General features: G+C 32.3%; 3 protein-coding genes across 3 annotated transcripts; all 3 read right to left on the reverse strand.

Moving 5' to 3' along the window:
- Nucleotides 1-1,043: 1,043 nt before the first annotated feature.
- Nucleotides 1,044-2,401, reverse strand: LOC122607853 (ethylene-responsive transcription factor CRF1-like). Its single transcript, XM_043780919.1, has one exon. It carries the CDS (start codon nt 2,252-2,254, stop codon nt 1,235-1,237), a length of 1,020 nt encoding a protein of 339 aa, XP_043636854.1. The 5' UTR covers nt 2,255-2,401; the 3' UTR covers nt 1,044-1,234.
- Nucleotides 2,402-6,914: 4,513 nt separating this feature from the next.
- On the reverse strand, nt 6,915-7,289 carry LOC122609300. The gene has a single exon (XM_043782352.1). The coding sequence runs from the start codon at nt 7,287-7,289 to the stop codon at nt 6,915-6,917; it is 375 nt and encodes a 124-aa protein (XP_043638287.1).
- A 3,400-nt stretch (nt 7,290-10,689) lies between these two features.
- LOC122606818 (SUMO-conjugating enzyme UBC9) lies at nt 10,690-12,836 on the reverse strand. Its single transcript, XM_043779684.1, has 5 exons — nt 12,724-12,836; nt 12,386-12,514; nt 11,483-11,610; nt 11,114-11,218; nt 10,690-10,977 (listed from the first exon to the last, which is right to left on the reverse strand). The coding sequence occupies exons 2-5, from the start codon at nt 12,453-12,455 to the stop codon at nt 10,834-10,836; spliced, it is 447 nt and encodes a 148-aa protein (XP_043635619.1). The 5' UTR covers nt 12,456-12,514; nt 12,724-12,836; the 3' UTR covers nt 10,690-10,833.
- Between the last annotated feature and the right edge of the window lie 5,993 nt (nt 12,837-18,829).

Below are 18,829 nucleotides of genomic sequence, written 5' to 3' on the forward strand. Positions count from 1 at the left end.
ATAATACCAGAAAACTTTTCCACACCGGTATAATTAAAATACCGGTTTTTAAAACATTGCAATATGTCTCTTTTCATGCAGTTAATTTTGGGTAGTGAGCATTGAGCAAACCTTTCCTTTGCGATTGGAATCGAATATACTCGTATGTATTACTCGTACAATTAAAGTACTGTATATCGCTAAATGTTGTAATCACTAATTCACTATTCATTAACACCAATTAATAGAAGCCAATAGAAATTAGTATTGCTGGAATGTCGTATATGAAACAAATATGTTCGAATACATAATATCGTATATGATTCAATTTGCCATCTAGTGAGAAGTTGAGATCCGAAATTGACATAAAGTTGATTGAAATTGAGAAAAAGAAAGATTACTCAAATAATAGTTGAGTTCATAAGGATAGAGTTGATATTAAAACTTTTATGTATTAAAAACTTACTATAACTAAAATAAAAGTTTTATTTTTAATTAAATTGATATAATAATACTACTTAGCACCTGTTCTTGATAATTAAAACTTAATACATTCAAACAAATTTCATGTTTTTTTTTAATTTAATACATATAAACATTATTTATACATTCAGTCACTTAATACATTCAACCCTTAATATGGAAAAAAAAAAAAAAATCCTTAGTCAAATTTCTCCTAAAATATACGTATATTAGCATTGTTATGGTTAATTGGTTACACATACATCGTCATATAAATGCTTCCTATCTAAAATTTCTTCATAAAAAGTAAAAGTTCAACTTCTAATTTGTCATTCTTATCCTATGAAATTTGCCATAAGAAGATACTTATAATCAATAGCCAATTAGCCATTAGTATCTACTGCTCTAATTTATAGACAACATCCATACAAAACATCTACTTTATAGAGTCTGGGTTATGAACAATAATAATTTTTGTAAGCATAAAGCAAAAGGCAAACTTTCTAAATCTCTAGAACATAACATGTTACATGTACCATGTTAGACCAGATATCAATTATAAACATGAACACATACCATCCAAGCTAATAATACCAATCATCTACCCATAGAAGAATAATAATAATTATTATAATTTTCTTCATATAACACAAATACACAAAATTGCTGAAACATATACTCGTATTTTTCATCACCTACATCGTTTTTACTTTTATACTGTAATAAATACTACCTACAATTAACAACCTTAATTACCTTAATTAATAATTAATTTAATTAATTAATAATAGTTTCAACTAATGTCAACAAGAAAGTCTTCAATATCAAAATCCCCAAACTCCGGAGCACAATTATATCTAATCGGACCTCCAAAACCTGTAAAACAATCGGAACCCGACCCGCCAATCTCAAAACCAAATGCATCCACGTCACCATATGTTCCAACAAACCCATCAAACGGATCATCAAAAGGAAGAACAGAAGTTGGAGACAGAACGATGTCGTTTCTCGGTACCTTTTTAACGGTCTCCGTTACTTTAGGGAAATTAGTAACGGCGTTTTCTCCTTTCAAGATAACGGCAGCGTTATCATAAACACTTGCTGCTTCTTCTGGTGTATCATAGGTTCCTAACCATACCCGTTTTCTTTGATACGGGTCACGGATCTCCGCCGCCCATCGTCCCCATGGCCGCCGCCGTACTCCCCTGTATTTCTTTCCAGCCGGCCACGTGCTCCTCACGTGGGTCCTGTTTTGTTTTAATCTAGACAACCGAGACTTAACGGTGGGTAACGGAGATTTGACGGAAGTCGACGGATACTTAACGGCAGATAGCGGATACTTAACGGCTGTTGACGGATCGTTAACTGTGACATCAAACAACTCATTTTTTACTATTTTTGTTGGCCAAAACTTACTGGTGGTTGACGGAGACTTAACGGATGTTGACGGATACGTAACGGCAGATACAGGATACTTAACGTGTGTTGTCGGACCGTTAACTGAAACTTCAAACAGGTCATTTTGTACTGCTTTTGTTGACAGAGACTTGATGGGGGTTGACGAAGACTTAACGGGGGTTGACGGAGACCTGACGGAGATTTCAAACACGTATTTTTTGACTTTTTTTGTTGACCCTTTTTCTTCTTCTTGAATATCATCTTCATCATCTGAAGAATCTGTGGCGTATGGATCGGTCAGCGTGATCCGAACAATTTTCGGGTTTGACAACGTTGCTTTTGTTGTCGGAGAACACTCCATGTTTGTCGATACTAAATGTTTTGAATATTTTTTCACCACACTTTTTTTCTCCATGAAAAAACCGAAATTGATATATAACAAACAAAAATCAAGAAAACAAAGGAATAAATAAATAAGTAATTTCTTTTGGCGGGAAATGAAAAAGATTTCCCTCTTTTTTTTTGTTATGGAGGGAAAGAAAAAAGGGGGGAAAGGAGTAGAAACGAAGAGAAAGTGGAGGGAGAGTGGGTTTATATAAAGAGAGAGTGTAGTGTAGTGAAAAAAGTCAAGTGGAGTGGAATGGAATGAATACACATAGTGGGAAACACGCAGTTAAGGAAAATAGATATTTTTGTTTTATTTTAATAATTTTTATTTTTTTAGTTTTTTTCAGTTTTGGTCCTTATTGTATTGGATACTTTATGAAAAGGGAGGTGAGTGTGGGTTGACTTTGTATATTGCTTATGTAAATGCATCTTCTTTGGTTTGGTTTTTCAAGAAAATTTCGTTTGCTTTGCTAAGACGATGGATGTGGAAAAAGGAAAAGGAGAATGTGATTTCCATGGCATGTGATCGATCATGGTATTACTTACAATTATAGGTTGTGGGTTTTAGTTTTATGATGAATATATGTAGATATGTGAGAAATTAAGTTGTGTGAAGTAGTTTAGCTGTTATTTGGGAAAAAAATATATGAGGTATGAAAATGACTATAACGGGTCTTTTATGTTAAAAGTAATTGTTATATATAGTTGATAATCGAAGTTAAAGTTTCTAGCTATAAAGGAATTCATATTGTAAATGTGTTTGATTTATCGATATGTAATGGATTCAAGTCCTGTTTGATTTATCGATATGTAGTGGATTCAAGTCCTGTAGTAGGTAATTTGTAAATATGGATAGAGTTTGTGTGAATTTGGTAGATTCGTTTTATCGTTTATAAAGAAAAATGTTTATAAAATATATTGAATTTGAGATGATCATCGGCCACATCATTAGGTAAATGTTAGATATATATGAAATAATACGAATTTTGTGTGGTCTGTTTTAGAAAATAAAAACGAAGATATGGTTAGTATTAGAAAAATGCTATAAAGGCCTGGACATAAAGGCTAAGACAGAGAGCACTCAATTTGGATACTGCATGCGCTAGGACCGGATAAACGAGAATGTTAGGAAGGGTCAACGCTTAGGTTGATTCTTGTTTGGGAATCAAGTCATCAACTATGTTGGAGACTCTAATTATGAAGGATTAGTGTCAAACTACCTGATTTTGTAGTAATTACAAAGATTGATTATGATAGAATTTACTTTTTTTAATTATACCTACGGAAATTTCTTCTATTGTGGTTTTACTTTTTAGAACCTTTTTATTCAATAGGTTATTACAATTTACAAATACATGTATAATGAATTATAACCCGTGTATAAAAAAAGAAATACTAGTATGATGTACACAAAATAGATTAATATTTTGGGAAAATCACCTAGATGGTTTAATAAGGGGGAGAGGTGTAGTCGGCAAAAAAAACATCGGCAAGTGGTTTTGACAACTTTTGGCAATTTGGCAAACTATAACACATGCATTGACAAGTAACATTGGCAAATTACATCGGCTAGTTTTGGCCGATCTTAATGAACGTTGGAGAGCATTTGCAAGAGTAAAAGATTCTTTTTTTTTTGTCTTTTTTTCTTATCTGTCTATCTTGTGGCAAGAATTGGCAAGTTTGCCTAGTTTTGTTGCACTACACCATAACTTTTGGCTAGTTTTTTGCAAGGATTTGACAAAACCACGTGGCATCATGTGATTGGTTAAAAACTTGTCAAATTGCCAAAGGTTTGACACTACACCTCTCCCCCTAAGTTGTACAACTAGATTTAGACACCTACATTATTTTTTTACCCATTTGATCAATAAAATCTTACCACCTAACCTCTTAAGCAAGAAATAAAATCATCCAATCAAATCATGCCAAGTATCAATTGAGAGCTTCAATGCATATCATACAATTGTAAAATTTCCAAATATTTACACAAAGACATTGAAACCTGCCACATCACTTTTTTTGTTCCATGACAAACTTTGAAAACCCGTCTAGAACTTAAAAATCATGAGTCGTCTTTTATTTCTTCTTATTCTAACAACACTATACTCATCTGTTGGAGACTCAAATATATGAAATGAAAAATGTTTAATTGGGCTCACTTCACAATCATAGTAGTTAGTGGAATTCTTTTAAGAGATTAGAACACTAGTTTACGTCTCACGCCATGGCATTTCACAGTCAATTGTGAAATGAAAAATATTTAATTGGGCGACACAAGTTTACGTCTCACGCCATGACATTATGCCCCAAAGCTCATATTTTTAAGAGGCTAATTAATAACAATCTACTTGATTCACAATTTACTACATAGAAGGTAATAACAAGCAACATGATTATAAATATGTAGTACAAAACTCTAGCACACAATATCTAAATTTAATAGCACTATTACAGTGTATATTTATTTCCAAGCAAAATAATAAAAATAAAATTTGATCGGCTAATATATATATTTAAAAAGAGACTATGAAACATGTTGAAAATTATGCTTGCAACATATAAATCCCCGATTAAATCTTCACTACTACGTACAAATCTAAACTAATAAACATAATATCTTAAACTTTGCATATGCAAACATGGTATAATCAAACTAAAGCTCCATGTACTTATGAAAGATCCCCAACAAGTGCAAGTATTATAGTCTATTATTTAACAGTTGGCATGATTTAATTAGATGTTTTTATTTTATATTAAGTAAGTTAGGTAGTAAGAATTTATTGACCAAATAAGTAAAAAATATTGTAGGTGTCTAAATCTAGATATACACCTTAAATTTAGACCATTTAAGTAATTTTCCCTAATATTTTTTATGTTGACAATGCCTCACAATTTATGAAGATATTGTTACATATAGTTTAACAGTTGAGAAACTTAAAATAAATAAAAACAACATGAGCAATCCTCGATTTTTTGTCCAATGTCCATGTTTCGATTCGGTTTCCGTCCATTTTCAAGTCGATCGATTCCTCGGATTTCTCGAGTTGGACACTTGGACTACATTCTGAGGCCTCTCCTTATAAGGAACCACTTCTAACCTACTTCTAACACTATTCATCACTTCCAGACACACCAAAAACACCCCCTCCTTATAACCCCTACTTCTAACCCACTTCTAACACTATTCATCCATTATTATATTATTTTATTTTTTATTTTTCACAAAATTAAACAAACACATTTTATTATAATTAAAACACATTACATTACTTAAAAATAAAAGATACTACAATAATAAAAAAGACAGTACTGGAAAAAAACAAGAAATACATAATAATGATACGGTTACTCTTCGTCGTCTTTGATTGACATTTTTCCTATTCCACGGTGAGCCGTTTCATTGGCCCACCACATGTCATGTTCTGGGCATTTCACTTCCCACGTTGATTTGCCTTCTCCGCAGTTGTCGTGGAACGATTCTGCCCAAGTGCATTGGTCGGTCAATGTGTGACCGGCCTTAAAAACATGATTGATCGCCCTCTTCACCCTCTTGCTCTCATCCTGCAGATAATAAGAATATGTCTCTTCGTGTTTCGAGACCCTGCGACTTGGTGCTTCTATTTCCTGAACGTGTTAGTCGCATATGTGTCTCTTCTTCCTTAGGTAAAGCAATTCCCCAGAGAGTTCATTTTAAAGGAGGGTGTCCTCTTTGACATGTTCTAAGATTTGTGCTTTCATCTCATCTTCGGTGAAACGAGGTCGGTGAACGTTCTTATTTGATGATGATGATGATGATGAAGCCATTTGAAATGGTAAGTGAGTTAGCAGATGAAACAAGTTTGAAGATTGATAATGTAGTTAGCAGTGATAATGTGACGAAACTGGTTAAATGCTATGGGTTGGTATTTATACATGAAACAAGTAGGTAGCCGTTAAGGGACTGTAAATGTAAATTTTTGAATTTTTGAAGGACTTTAATTGTAAATATTTTGAACTGAACGTTGGAGGGACTGTAAATGTAAATTTTTTGAATTTTGAACGTTGGAGGAGCGTCTTTGACTTCAGCTATAAATATTGACTCCTTACCAGATATTTCATTTCAAAAATCAACCTTTTATATATCTGCAATGGCTTCTTTATCAAGTGCCCCTAACCTAAAACCACAAATGACTGTCGATCAAGTGAATGACAGTATCATGGTTGATATCCTCGACCACCAAATGTGCAAAGACAAGCTTGTTGAAATTGGTCTAAAACTTCAAGCGAAAAAGAAATGGTGTCAAAAACAAATCAAGTATATACAAACGGGTCATTGCACTGAACTTGAGTGACAATACTTTACTTATTTGCAGGGAAAGTATGACAAGATTCAAGAAACTGTGGAAGAAATTGCTTGTGCGGTCATCACCTTGGATGAGTTCATTAACTTTGCCAAAGCAGTTTATGCCCAGAAGAAATAAGTAGGCTGTTTTAATGTGATGTTGTACGTTTTTCTTTATTTCCGTTTGTAATGTTATCAAAATTATGAATAAACTTATTTTTATTAAAGTAGACTTGTTTTATTAAAATAGTTAAGAACATTACAATAGTAAAAGACAACACACACTTCAAACAAACGAAACACACTTAAAAAAAACTAAAGCACACTTAATCAAACTAAAAAGTCTACTTCATGATCAGGTGAACAACTAAAAAGGAACAAAGATAAGCTGCCTGAAGGTGTGCTCGTATCTGAATCCCCTCCCATGCTTCTCCCGATATATCTGATGCGCCGTTGCATAATTTTGCTCATCCTCTCCGTTGCCTCCTTGTGCAATCAACCGTGTCCAAATTGCCTCAAACTGTTTATATTCCTTCCGCATCTTCATCCAGTGACCTTGCAGTTGAGCCTTGCTTCGTGGTCCTCCATTAGTTTCTGCATTGAACATTTCAGTAACGTCATCCCAAAAGGAGACGTCAGGATTGCTCATTTCACACCTACCCGTAACAGGGTTCGGTCTCCTCATCACCCAACACCTCGACAAACAAAGATCTTCTGATTGAGTCCACACACTTCTAGACATTGTGAATGGAATGAGTTATGTAAAATGGTTTATGAATGGTTTATGGAAGATGAAAAGGAGTAGAAAGGAATAAATTGTGATTTGAAATGGTAGTGTGAAGTTGAGAATAAATAGGGTTTTGAAAAAAAAAAACATTAACAAAACTAGCCGTTAGTTTTAAAAAAAAGAGTAAAAAATTGTTTTTTTTTCAAAGCTCGGACCCCACTCTCTCTTCTTTGTGCGTCTGAAACTAGAAGTAGTAGCACCAGACACGGCTAGACGCCGCTGGTGCTACTAACGTCTTGTGCTTCTGCTGCATCCGACGCCGGTTAGACGGCTTATAAGGTGCGGCCTGAACAACCGTAGTTACTATGTTGGTGATACTTGACTTCTACTAATTAAATTTTAAATCATAAGAATATTTTTGATATTCATAAACTCGCAAAACTAAGAAATTAAATGAAAGAGACAAATTCTATATAAAGATTTTCTTATGAATAAGGCTATCTCCAATGCTAAGGACGTCTTTAGGCGTCCTTGAGCTGCCACATTATATCCTTACAAATCCTTAGACATCCTTATAAATCCTTAAAATCCTATAAATTTATCTCCAACCATACAAATATCCTTACATATCCTTTAACTCTACTAAAAACCAAAAAATAATATAAGTAAGGGCACCTAAGGGTATGCCCTTGGGTAAGGGCATGCATCAAAAAATCTTTAGCTTTGGACAAGCTTCAACCACAAAGGATATCCAAGGGCACCTAAAGGCACCCAAGGGCTCCCAAAAACATCCCCATTGAAGATAGTCTAACATAAGTTTCTATAAATACACACATTAACAATAATAAGTGTTATGAACATATAGTTAAGATGATTTTAAGGATAACTGAATTTATCATATTCCTATCTCAAATGATAATTGAACCAAAGCCATTTTTGTTAATCACCTAGATAATCACTATATATGCATACCAATATACCACCGCCAATTTGGTATAGTCGTATGGGGGCAATAATAAAAATGGATTGGTTGGTCATAAGTCACTTGTTTAAACTTGAGTTATACGCTCGATTTTTACCACAAACATTTGGGCAATTATTCGTTTAGTTTTATTTATTTAGTTAAATATAATGATATACGCGTTTATGTTCATTTGAGACCAAGAAAGCATCATGTGCACACCTGCAACACATTAGGCTAAACAAACCCATTATCTCAAGAGTAAAGAGTAACTCGAAGTAGGCGAATGGTTCGAGATAGAGGATATAGATATACAGTAATACAAATGTGTCACACATGTTTTTTCTTTTTGTATGTCAATACCAAACAAATAGATAACCTTGTCGATCTTCTCGCTTAAATAAACGCATCAATGGTTAGGAACAAGAGTTAGCTACCAAAGTTGATTCACATGTGTTAAAGCAAATGACTATACCTTGTGGGGAGTTCATTTATGTGGAAACTAAACAAAAGATTCTGATAAGTTTTAGGCCTTTTGGAAATTTCTAAGAAACACATACATGGCACCTTGATGTTGATGTGTTGATGAAATATGTATATATTAACCTTATTGTCAAAAAGAGTCTCAATTGGAAATGATAATGTAGTGATGACAAATATTTAAGTCCCAAAAGTAGGGGAAGTTGAAGTAAAATGAAAGGAAAGGTAAGAGAGCACCATTGTTGATAAAAGTGGACAATCATGAATTGTTTATTATAGACCCATGTGGTCCTTGTTTGTTTATGGTTTTTGCTTGGTAATTAACCATTATTTTTGTTTTATAATCTTGGTTATATGGGATCTTAAGGGGTCTAGAAACATATGACTATTATATGTGATATAGACTAATCAATTCATCTTTTATTGTAAATACACCAAACGGGCTTTAAGTTTTACTAGTGTTGACCATTTGGCGTTTCTTTGAAGCAAGCTTGCCAGTTGCCACATTAAGCTCATTCTTAGCAGGAGGAGGAGCAATCTTCGATATCACACAGTGAAAGCTAATTTTGAAACTTGAACTTGGGAGAATTCGATGGTTTTGGAACCCACGTCAAGGTGTCAAGCTTTAGTTGTATAATTTTTTTTAAGGGTGTGAATTACTCGTGAAGATCGGGAAGTCTAGCTTGCATTGTTTTAACCGGGTCCGCGCTAGAGAGCACCCTGGCCGAATAGATCCCCAATTTAAACCCCTCGATGCATTTAGTTTTCGTTAATATTACTTGCACACACTGATTTATTAATACTAAAAAAAACATTTTTTACTCATTGGGACCCATGTGATTCACTCTCGGCCCAAATTTGTCATCCCAGCAAACTCTAGTAAATGGGCTCTAAAATCTCATAACTTGTGCTTACAAACCCATACATCTATTTGTATCTTTATTTCACTTCAGCACATGATGTCGGCACCTCAGATGTCAAAAGAATATCACGTCTGAGTTAAAGTAGTGCTCGCACAACGCGGCGGCCGCGATGACATCGATGTGTTGGTAGTGGCAACGAGTGTTGTAGCACCAAAAGTATGTTCTTTTCCTTCTTTTATTCATTCCAATGCTGTTTGGAAAAAATAATAAGAAATAATTTAAGAAAGGAGTATCATTCCATCCGTCCATCCGTGACCGTGAGTATCCGTTTCTAAAATTGGATAACCTCATAGATAACCTCCACACCAAGACCCTTCTATGGATAGCCTCCACATCACCCACTGAATTTCTTTGGACAACCCCCTTGTAGATGGTCTAAACTGATGCGGGTCATGTGGGCAGCTCAAGAAGACAAATTATGGGTTGTGGTTTTTTTCCTTAGTGTGCAAGATGAATTAATTATCTAATTTAAGTTATCTATTTTCAAACTTTATTTTATGTTATATGTCTCCTAGTTTAACTAGGATTTGTTCTACGTGCGGTTTTAGAACCGTTTGGTTCAAATTATGTCTTTGATTCAGATTATCATAAACACTGTTGTGACTATCTCTTCCGCTGGTTTTCTTTGATTGGATATTTTGCAATTGCTCCTTGTTGCATCCTATAACTAACTCGCCACATAATCTTTTTCTAGTTCTAGTCATGACTTCAAACAGATCTATGTGCAAATGACAACTTGCAGTAAGCAAAAACTACCATACAAGTCTTCATGCAGAAAATATATAGAAGACAATTAAGATTTTGGAGATTATAGAAACATCAAAGTAGTACAAGTTTGCCACATTGCTGTGTATATATTTTTATTTAATCGACAATATTGTCTAAAAGTAGCTACATTGCAATGAAGTGCGCATTGTTAAAGAAAAATAAATGATTTTTCATTAGATGACGTTGGATGAATAGCAAACAAGGCAAAGTCACATAATAAATCGAGTAAAAAACATAAGATGTGAGCCCTAGAATACACAAGTCATTCCGCTGCTGCTGCTGCTTATCTGAACGTCTTTTTCATTGGAATCAATTCAATATTACACAAACTGAGACAATCTTAAACACAGTTTCATTGACAAGTACAGAATAAAAAGTCAAAGACCAACATTTTTTATTCTTCCAACCATTGATAAATCAAAAACACTCAGCCCATAGCATACTTTTGTGTCCAGCTACGAGCAGTGGCTTCGTATTTGGACTTGTCCGTCTTGTACATGTGAGCAATTTCTGGCACCAACGGATCATCAGGGTTTGGGTCCGTTAGCAGAGAGCAGATGGAGAGCAACACCTGCCAAAACAATAACCATAAACTTTAAGCACAAACGATTCACTTACTGAAATTATCAAAACTAAAAAAACCAATAAAGTTCTCAAGATAGATCAACATCAAGGAAATTAGGCAAAGTTGGAAAGCTGTATCTGACCTTGGAGATTGTTAGTGCCGGACTCCACTGCTCCTTAAGAATATCTAAGCATATGCTACCATTGCTGTTGATGTTAGGGTGGAATACCTTCGTCCTAAATGCAACCTGAACATTCACATCATCATCAAAATATGTAATTATGTATCGACTTCCTTGCATATTCAGAATCACAAGTCACTAGTGTTTATGGTGTACCAAAACTTAAATTATACACTTTCAAGAATTCGAAAAATATAATCCAATGTATATATATGCACCTGTCTAATTTCAACCAACCCCAAACCTATTTTATCTAGTAATATATTAAAAGTGTAAATTAACAAGAGGATATATTCAACACAAGTTTTTATTGATAACAAGCAAAATTACCTTAGGGGGCTTGAATGGATAGTCTGGGGGGAAATGAATCGATACTAGAAACACGCCCCCAGAGTAAGGGCTATCAGAAGGTCCCATTATTGTTGCTTGCCAATGGAACATATCCTCGGCAACAGGACCTGTAAGATAAAATACGCAGCTTGTCAAGATTAGAACAAATACAAACATCGTCGTAACAGCTAGCAAGCAAATCTAAAGTCAAAACAGTCAATTAAAGTCACAGAATCCATCAAAACTCGTCTACACAACAATTATCTAGACAAATATTTGCAGCCAAAAATAATCTCATCTAAATAAACAATCAAACTATTTATGAGAATACATCAAATAACAAATTTCACTTCAATTTCACAAATATTCATATATATATATGAATCCATATAGTCAATGGTTCAAGCAAGCATTGCAAGAAAAATAATCTAAAAGGTCTTACATGTCAGTTCAAATGGTAAATCCCAAAATCAATGTTTAATGTTTTGACATGACCATTCACACATAAGTATATCAAATAAAATTCAACCTATTCCAACTTTTTAAGTGGTCAAGTTTCAACCTTTTTATCACTTAAAGAACTTAATCATCATGAATAAACACAAACTTATGTATTATCGCAGATTTCGAACCAAAGTTTTAAATTTTTTTACTTTCTCACAGAATCCTAATACTAAAGGCGCACCAATACAAATACACTGACAAGTATTATTTATATTTACTTAAAACCCCTAAACTTTCAATGTTCATAATTCAAAAAAAAAAAAAAATCAATTTAATATCACAGCTTAAATTTCATAAAGATACCCTAATTTTCAACTACAATGAAATCCATAATCCCTTAAGGCTCAACATATATATACAAAAAAGATATATATATATATATATAAAATAAAAAATTACCAGCGCTGCATGAGGTAGGAGGATCCTTCTGCAAATCCTTAAGCTCCTTCAAAATTCTCTTCGATGCCATCAAAGCTTACTTACAATTTCTCAGCTGATCTATACTTCAATTTCCGGCTTAAATAAACCCTAATTTTAAAAAATAATTAATAAAATTAGGTCAACGGCAAAATCAAATCAACAATAATAAGTCAATACTTACAGATCTATACTAATTTCAACTTTTTTACAAACAATCAATCGGAAATAACAGATACATATATATATACATATATAATTAAGTATAGATACAGATAATATACGTATATTATATATAGATCGGGGAATAATTGGAATACCTGATTGAAGAGAGATAATGAAAATTGTCGAATTTACGAATTGAGATTTTTCTTTTTGCAGAAGAGATCGAATTGGGGGAAAAATAAAAAAAAAAGGGAATTATTAGGGTTTTTATTTTAATTTACAAGGATTGGATTATATAGGGAAAATTGGGCCTTCTAGAATTTTCTTTTTAATCATGTGGGGCCCATAAAGTTGGCGTGATATAAACGCAGAAGGACTGTAGAAAGTGTATGACTTTTTCTCTACTCGTTTTTATGCCCACTTGCCCACCCCCATCGGCCCAATTTCGACAGATTTTGTTAATTTTATTTTTTATTCTTTGTTTATGTATCTTTATTTATTTTTTTTAAAAAAAAAAAGTAAAAAAAAAATTATCATATAGTTCTGAACTTATTGTTATGAAATTTTTTTTATGTATATCGTATAGTTTTTTCATATCAAACTTTAACCGTCTTTTAGTAGAATTTGGACGGACGAGAGTTTTTTGCAAAAATGGTGTCTTTTATCAACTTTTAGTAAGAATGGGTTACTTTCAATTTGTGTTGCAAATATAGGCTATTTCTGACATGTGATAAATTAAGGGCCACTAGACTTTACAAATTTAACACTTTAACCCTATTCTTTCTTCCTTTTTTACTGTACACCCATTTTATAACTTTTGCAAAACAAATGGTATTTAAAACTTGGACTAATTGTTTGAAAAATACTTCAACTTTGATACTTTGTTTTTTTTGGGGTTTTTTTTGGGCTCTAACAAAAAAAAAATCTATTTGAAGGAAAGAAATCGGCTAATACATCTTTTGTGAGGCTCTATACAGGTAGTCAGTTACTTTTTAATTTTTATTTCAATGAAAATCTGAAATTTAATGCCACGTAAGTTACCAATTAGTATACCATCTTCTCCTTCACATAACACTTTCTGATGAGATTACTTGTTCTGACGATACCACCTTTCAAAACATTCCGATGAGACCATTTGAAACACAAAAAATGAAATAATAAATTACCGTATATTGAATTGGAAGCAACACAAGGATTATAATATCTAATATCATTTCATATGTAAATAACAATAACGATGCATTACATTTCATTGTTCACATGATGCTTAAAAAAGGCATCAACTTATCGAAATATAAAGATCTCATCGGAAAATGTGAACATCAAATTCTCAAGCTATTGGATCTACAATTGTATCTTCTTACATATGAAAATAAAGATCTCATCCAATTGTGATTGAATCTAAACTTTCGGCCATCCTACCAAAAAACAAGCTGTGTACATTGGAAAAACTTTGAATCAGAAAAAACATATCCAAGAACAAAGATATTTACTTAGATTTGTGGATGTTGCAGATCTTCATTGGTGTTTTGGGCGTGGCTGGAGAAAAGGAAACCATTTTCCGGCAAAGAGTGGCGGTGTTGGTCTGACAAGTTAGCCTAAAAAAATAGCCAAACGAATAGCTTGAGTTGTAGGCTTTTCTTTCAACAGCAATAGCACTAGTCAAACGAATGATGCATTCAAAGGTAGCAAAATAAATAGCTCGAGCTATAAGATAATAAAAGCTTCATATTTGTTTGATCAAAATAATGAAGAAATATATATATGTATTTGTATTTCTATATATATTAGAATTAATAACCTGCATGGAAAATTAGTTGGCAACTAGTGTATTAAAATAATAATAAAACTGGTTGATTACAATATACGTAAGCAAAAAGTGGTTGCAGGCCCACAAAAGATGTATTAGCCGGTTTCCTTCCCTCAAATAGAACTTTTTTTGTTGGAGCCTCAGAAAAACAAAAGTGTCAAAGTTATAGTACTTTTTAAGCAATTGACCCTTAAAACTTTTAAAATCTATCTACTACCTACTTAACTAGATTAATACCGACCGGGTAAAAGATAAATTGATATATGCATCATACATTGCAAAAAATATACGTCAAATTATTAGAAAAATATATTGTGAAAGAGAGAAAAAAAAGCATATAGTTTAATTGTAAAGATTGTTCTATTGATATTTTTATGAATCTTATCATATTAGTATTTTTTTTCTTCTTTTTTTGGCATGTTTATTGATATATGAAGTTTAATATGATAGATTGAATATAAAGTTCAGATAAAATTTTACACACGTGTAATTTTAGGTATATCATGTTAAGGTTGTTAATAGTCAATCTAACCCGATACTCAATTTGAAGAAAAACAGTTTTAGGTCAAGTATCTCAACCTACCAACCCATCAACTTGATTTTTTCCAGGTTAGTTCGGGTTAGCTCCTTTGGTTGTTAGGTCCACCTAGTGGTGTACAAAAACAGGTTTTTACTCAATTCAACCCAGTTTTTTGGTCAATGAGGCCAAAACCGGATTTGACCCAATGATACCGGTTTTTTGTCAAACTTTGACTGGGCATTGACCAGGTTTTACCAATTGTTTTTACCAAAACTCGTGCTAGACCCGATCTTAACCCGATATAAAAACGAAAACCCAAACCGGTTAGTAACCGCCGAGTTGGGTCAGACCCGGTTGTTGACCAGTTTTGGGTTCAGGTTCGGGTTTCAACCCGGTTTTTTGTACACCTCTAGGTCCACCTCCCAACCTGAAATATTTTTATATTAATTTGTTTATAATTAATACTGATCCGTTTGACAAAAAACCACACATTTGACATTTCAACCCGTCAACCAATTTATCTAGAAAACAACTAATTTGACTAAATTAATCCAATAACAATCCATTTAACCTAATAACCCACAAACCTACAGGTTGATGCAAGTTGGGTCTTGGTTGTAATTTATGATATGAAACTTTAGTGGGTCTGATTAAGGTTAAAGGTTTATAACCTGTCATCCCAATTGGGGTGGTTCTAACTGACAAATGTATATCATATATAAACTTTCTATGAATCTTTATGTAGGTTAAAAAAAACTCTTATTGTTAAAAAAATTTAATTATAAATTTGAGAAAAATTATACACTATAAATAGTTATAATTCTTGCATAAACAATAATGGTGGAGTACATAATCCCACTTCTTTTAAACGAACTTTAAAAAAGCACATGTTTAAAAATATATAGTAATAATTTTCATAAGCTACTATTTCTCATTATGTTTCACAATTGTGTTCTAGTTATATAGACTGCAGTCAATTTACCAACCCATATATTAACTTGGTTTTTATTATGTTCAAATTAAATTAAAAATAAATAAAAACTATTATACTCCGTATTTTAATAAAAAAATTTGTTTGTATCTAGTATTAAGCATCTTCTTTAAATTCCAAATATAATTACAAATATATTTGATTTATATTTAACTTCACTAATGAAAAGATTCTTCTTAAATAAATTTTAAATCATTTCTAAAAATAGACTCAACCAATCAAAACATAAGAAAATAAAACCATCAGCCAATCAGATACAAGAGAATTCAATCTTTTTTTTCTCTCAGCTCTACCGGCAATATATATATATATATATATAATTTAATAATTAATATAAAAAAAGTTTAATGTAGCATCTTTTACAGATCATACAAGAATTTTGATACTATTAATATAAAATTGGGTTAAATGCAAATTTCGTTCCTGTGGTTATTCAAAAAACGACTATTTCATCTCTCTGTTAGTTTTTGAGTTTTATTCAATCATGTGGTTAGATTTCCGTTAAAAACAACTAATCCCTGTCGTTAAATCCCCTCACATGCAAGTCACGTGAAGGGCATTTTTGTCTTTTTGTCCCATTTCATCATTTTCTTTCAAAACCCATAAATATATTCATACTTTACATCGATGTATAAATCTGAACCGCTTCCATATATATGATCAATACATATATGATCTATATTTATACCTAATCAAAATCAAATAATATATTCATACATCCATATCAATCTGAATTAATATCTACAGCAATATCACATACAAATTCATGCCAAAAACAATCATCAGTTCTTTTTAGCACTTCAACTCAAACTGGAAGCTACAAAAATAATCATAAAATTTTCATATATGCATTTCATCGAGCACCTTGTGTGCAATATAATGCGTGAACTTATAAACAAAAATCACAAAGCCCAAAATATGGGAGATGATAGAGATCCTTACCTGAAGTTCGAACTCATGAAACAAGATATATTTTCGGTTGGCGAAGGAAGATTTGAAGTCCCCTGCTTGTTTCTCTGCTACGTTTGGTAATTGTAAGAGCTTGTGAAGTATTCAATTGTATCAAATGCAATAACTGTAGTACATCAGATGTGGCAATTTTATGCTGTGAAGTATTCAATTGTATCAAGTGCAATAACTGTAGTACATCAGATGTGGCAATTTTATGATGTGAAGTATTCAATTTTATCAAGTGCAATAACTGTATCAAGTTGCCAATTACCAATTGAAGGTGTTATTGTCACACTAAGAATTGCTACAAACAATTTGTTACAAAATGATGTGGCACATGAAGTGGGGTAAGACTGTACGCATCAGTTTAAGATATCCATCTAATAAACATCCTAATCACTGTCAGATTTTCATCCATTTTTTTCACAAATACCCTTTACCCACAATAATAATATAACAATCCTTCTTACAAACAACCAAATAACTTACCAACTAATTTTTGCCAAACCAATTCATCATCTATCCAATTTTTGTCATATACCTCCATCCTTCACCATCCTTCTCTACAAACACCAAAGGATGGATACCCTCAACATCATCACTCACAACAATACCCTTCCTACAAACATCCTTCATGTCATCACAAATCACCTATGGATACCCTTGTTGTGGATGGTCTAAGGTATATTATGATGATTGGAGTGAAATATATATATATATATATATATATGTATATGTCATGCAAAGGTTGGAGGGTCTTTTCTACCATTTAGGTAGAAACTGGAAGCAACCTCTCTACTTAGGTAGAGGTAAGGTCTGCCTACATCCTAACCTCCCCCATACACCGTCGAGGTATTGGGGCTCAAAATCCACGAAATGCGACACTAAGCAGTTACTTACTTTACTTACTTACTATATATATATATATATATATATATATATATATATATTAAGAAATACATATACATATATATGTATACAAGTATTTTAAGATATGGGTTAGTATGCATTTCTTTATGGTGTCTGAAGTTAGCTTTACTTGATTTTCTAAGAACATGGATGAAGTCAATGGTGTGTTTAAAGGTTGAAGAAGAACAAAGAAAATAGTTGGGTAAAATGACAAAAGTGCCCATCAGGGGCGAGTATATTTAACGGAAGTAAGACCATAGGGATGAAAAAAACTCAAAAACTAATAAAGGAATGAAAACCCGTTTTTCAAAAAACCACAGGGACGAAATTTGCATTTAACCCTATAAAATTTATACTCAATTCTATTTTTAAAAGCAAAAATGATACTTTCATTAACTTGGTTATTTAAGCCGTTTGAATATCATTCTAAACTTAAACAATAACACATAAGAAGGTAATCATTTAAAGCATGTTGAAAAGTAAAAAATGAATTTTAATTTTATTGGATAATAAGAAAAGATGGATACATATATTAACAATATAAATAAAAATAACAATATCAGATTGATTAATGGGTATGTTAAATTTATTAAACTGTTATATATTTATTCAAAGTATCTTATTATAATAATGTATTTTCTTGATCCATTTGGATCACTTTACTATCAATCATTTTATTATTTTATAAGTTTTAAGTATTTGAACTGTATTATAATTCATAAAATTTTGTATAAAAATAGTATATGTTTTTCATAACTAAAAATTTAATGACCCAACCAAAAAAAAGAATACTCCAAAGTTAGAAATGAATAGATTATACAATCATTTGACATATCAAAAGTTATTATAGCAATATAGCTATTATAAGTTTTACTTAAGGATTCCTAATGGTTTGGATTATCCAAGATTTTGATAACATGCAAAATTTTAGCTTTAATTATGTTTTGTTTTTGTGTTATTGTTTAATTAAATTTATACTAAATGGATACCCGTGCGATGCAGCGGCAGTATACTACGGCGGTGGGCGGAAGTGACAGCGGTTGATGGTAGTAATTTCCATATCAACGTTAATAAAATTGC

The sequence above is a fragment of the Erigeron canadensis genome, chromosome 7, assembly GCF_010389155.1.
Source record: "Erigeron canadensis isolate Cc75 chromosome 7, C_canadensis_v1, whole genome shotgun sequence".
Taxonomy (NCBI): Eukaryota; Viridiplantae; Streptophyta; class Magnoliopsida; order Asterales; family Asteraceae; genus Erigeron; species Erigeron canadensis.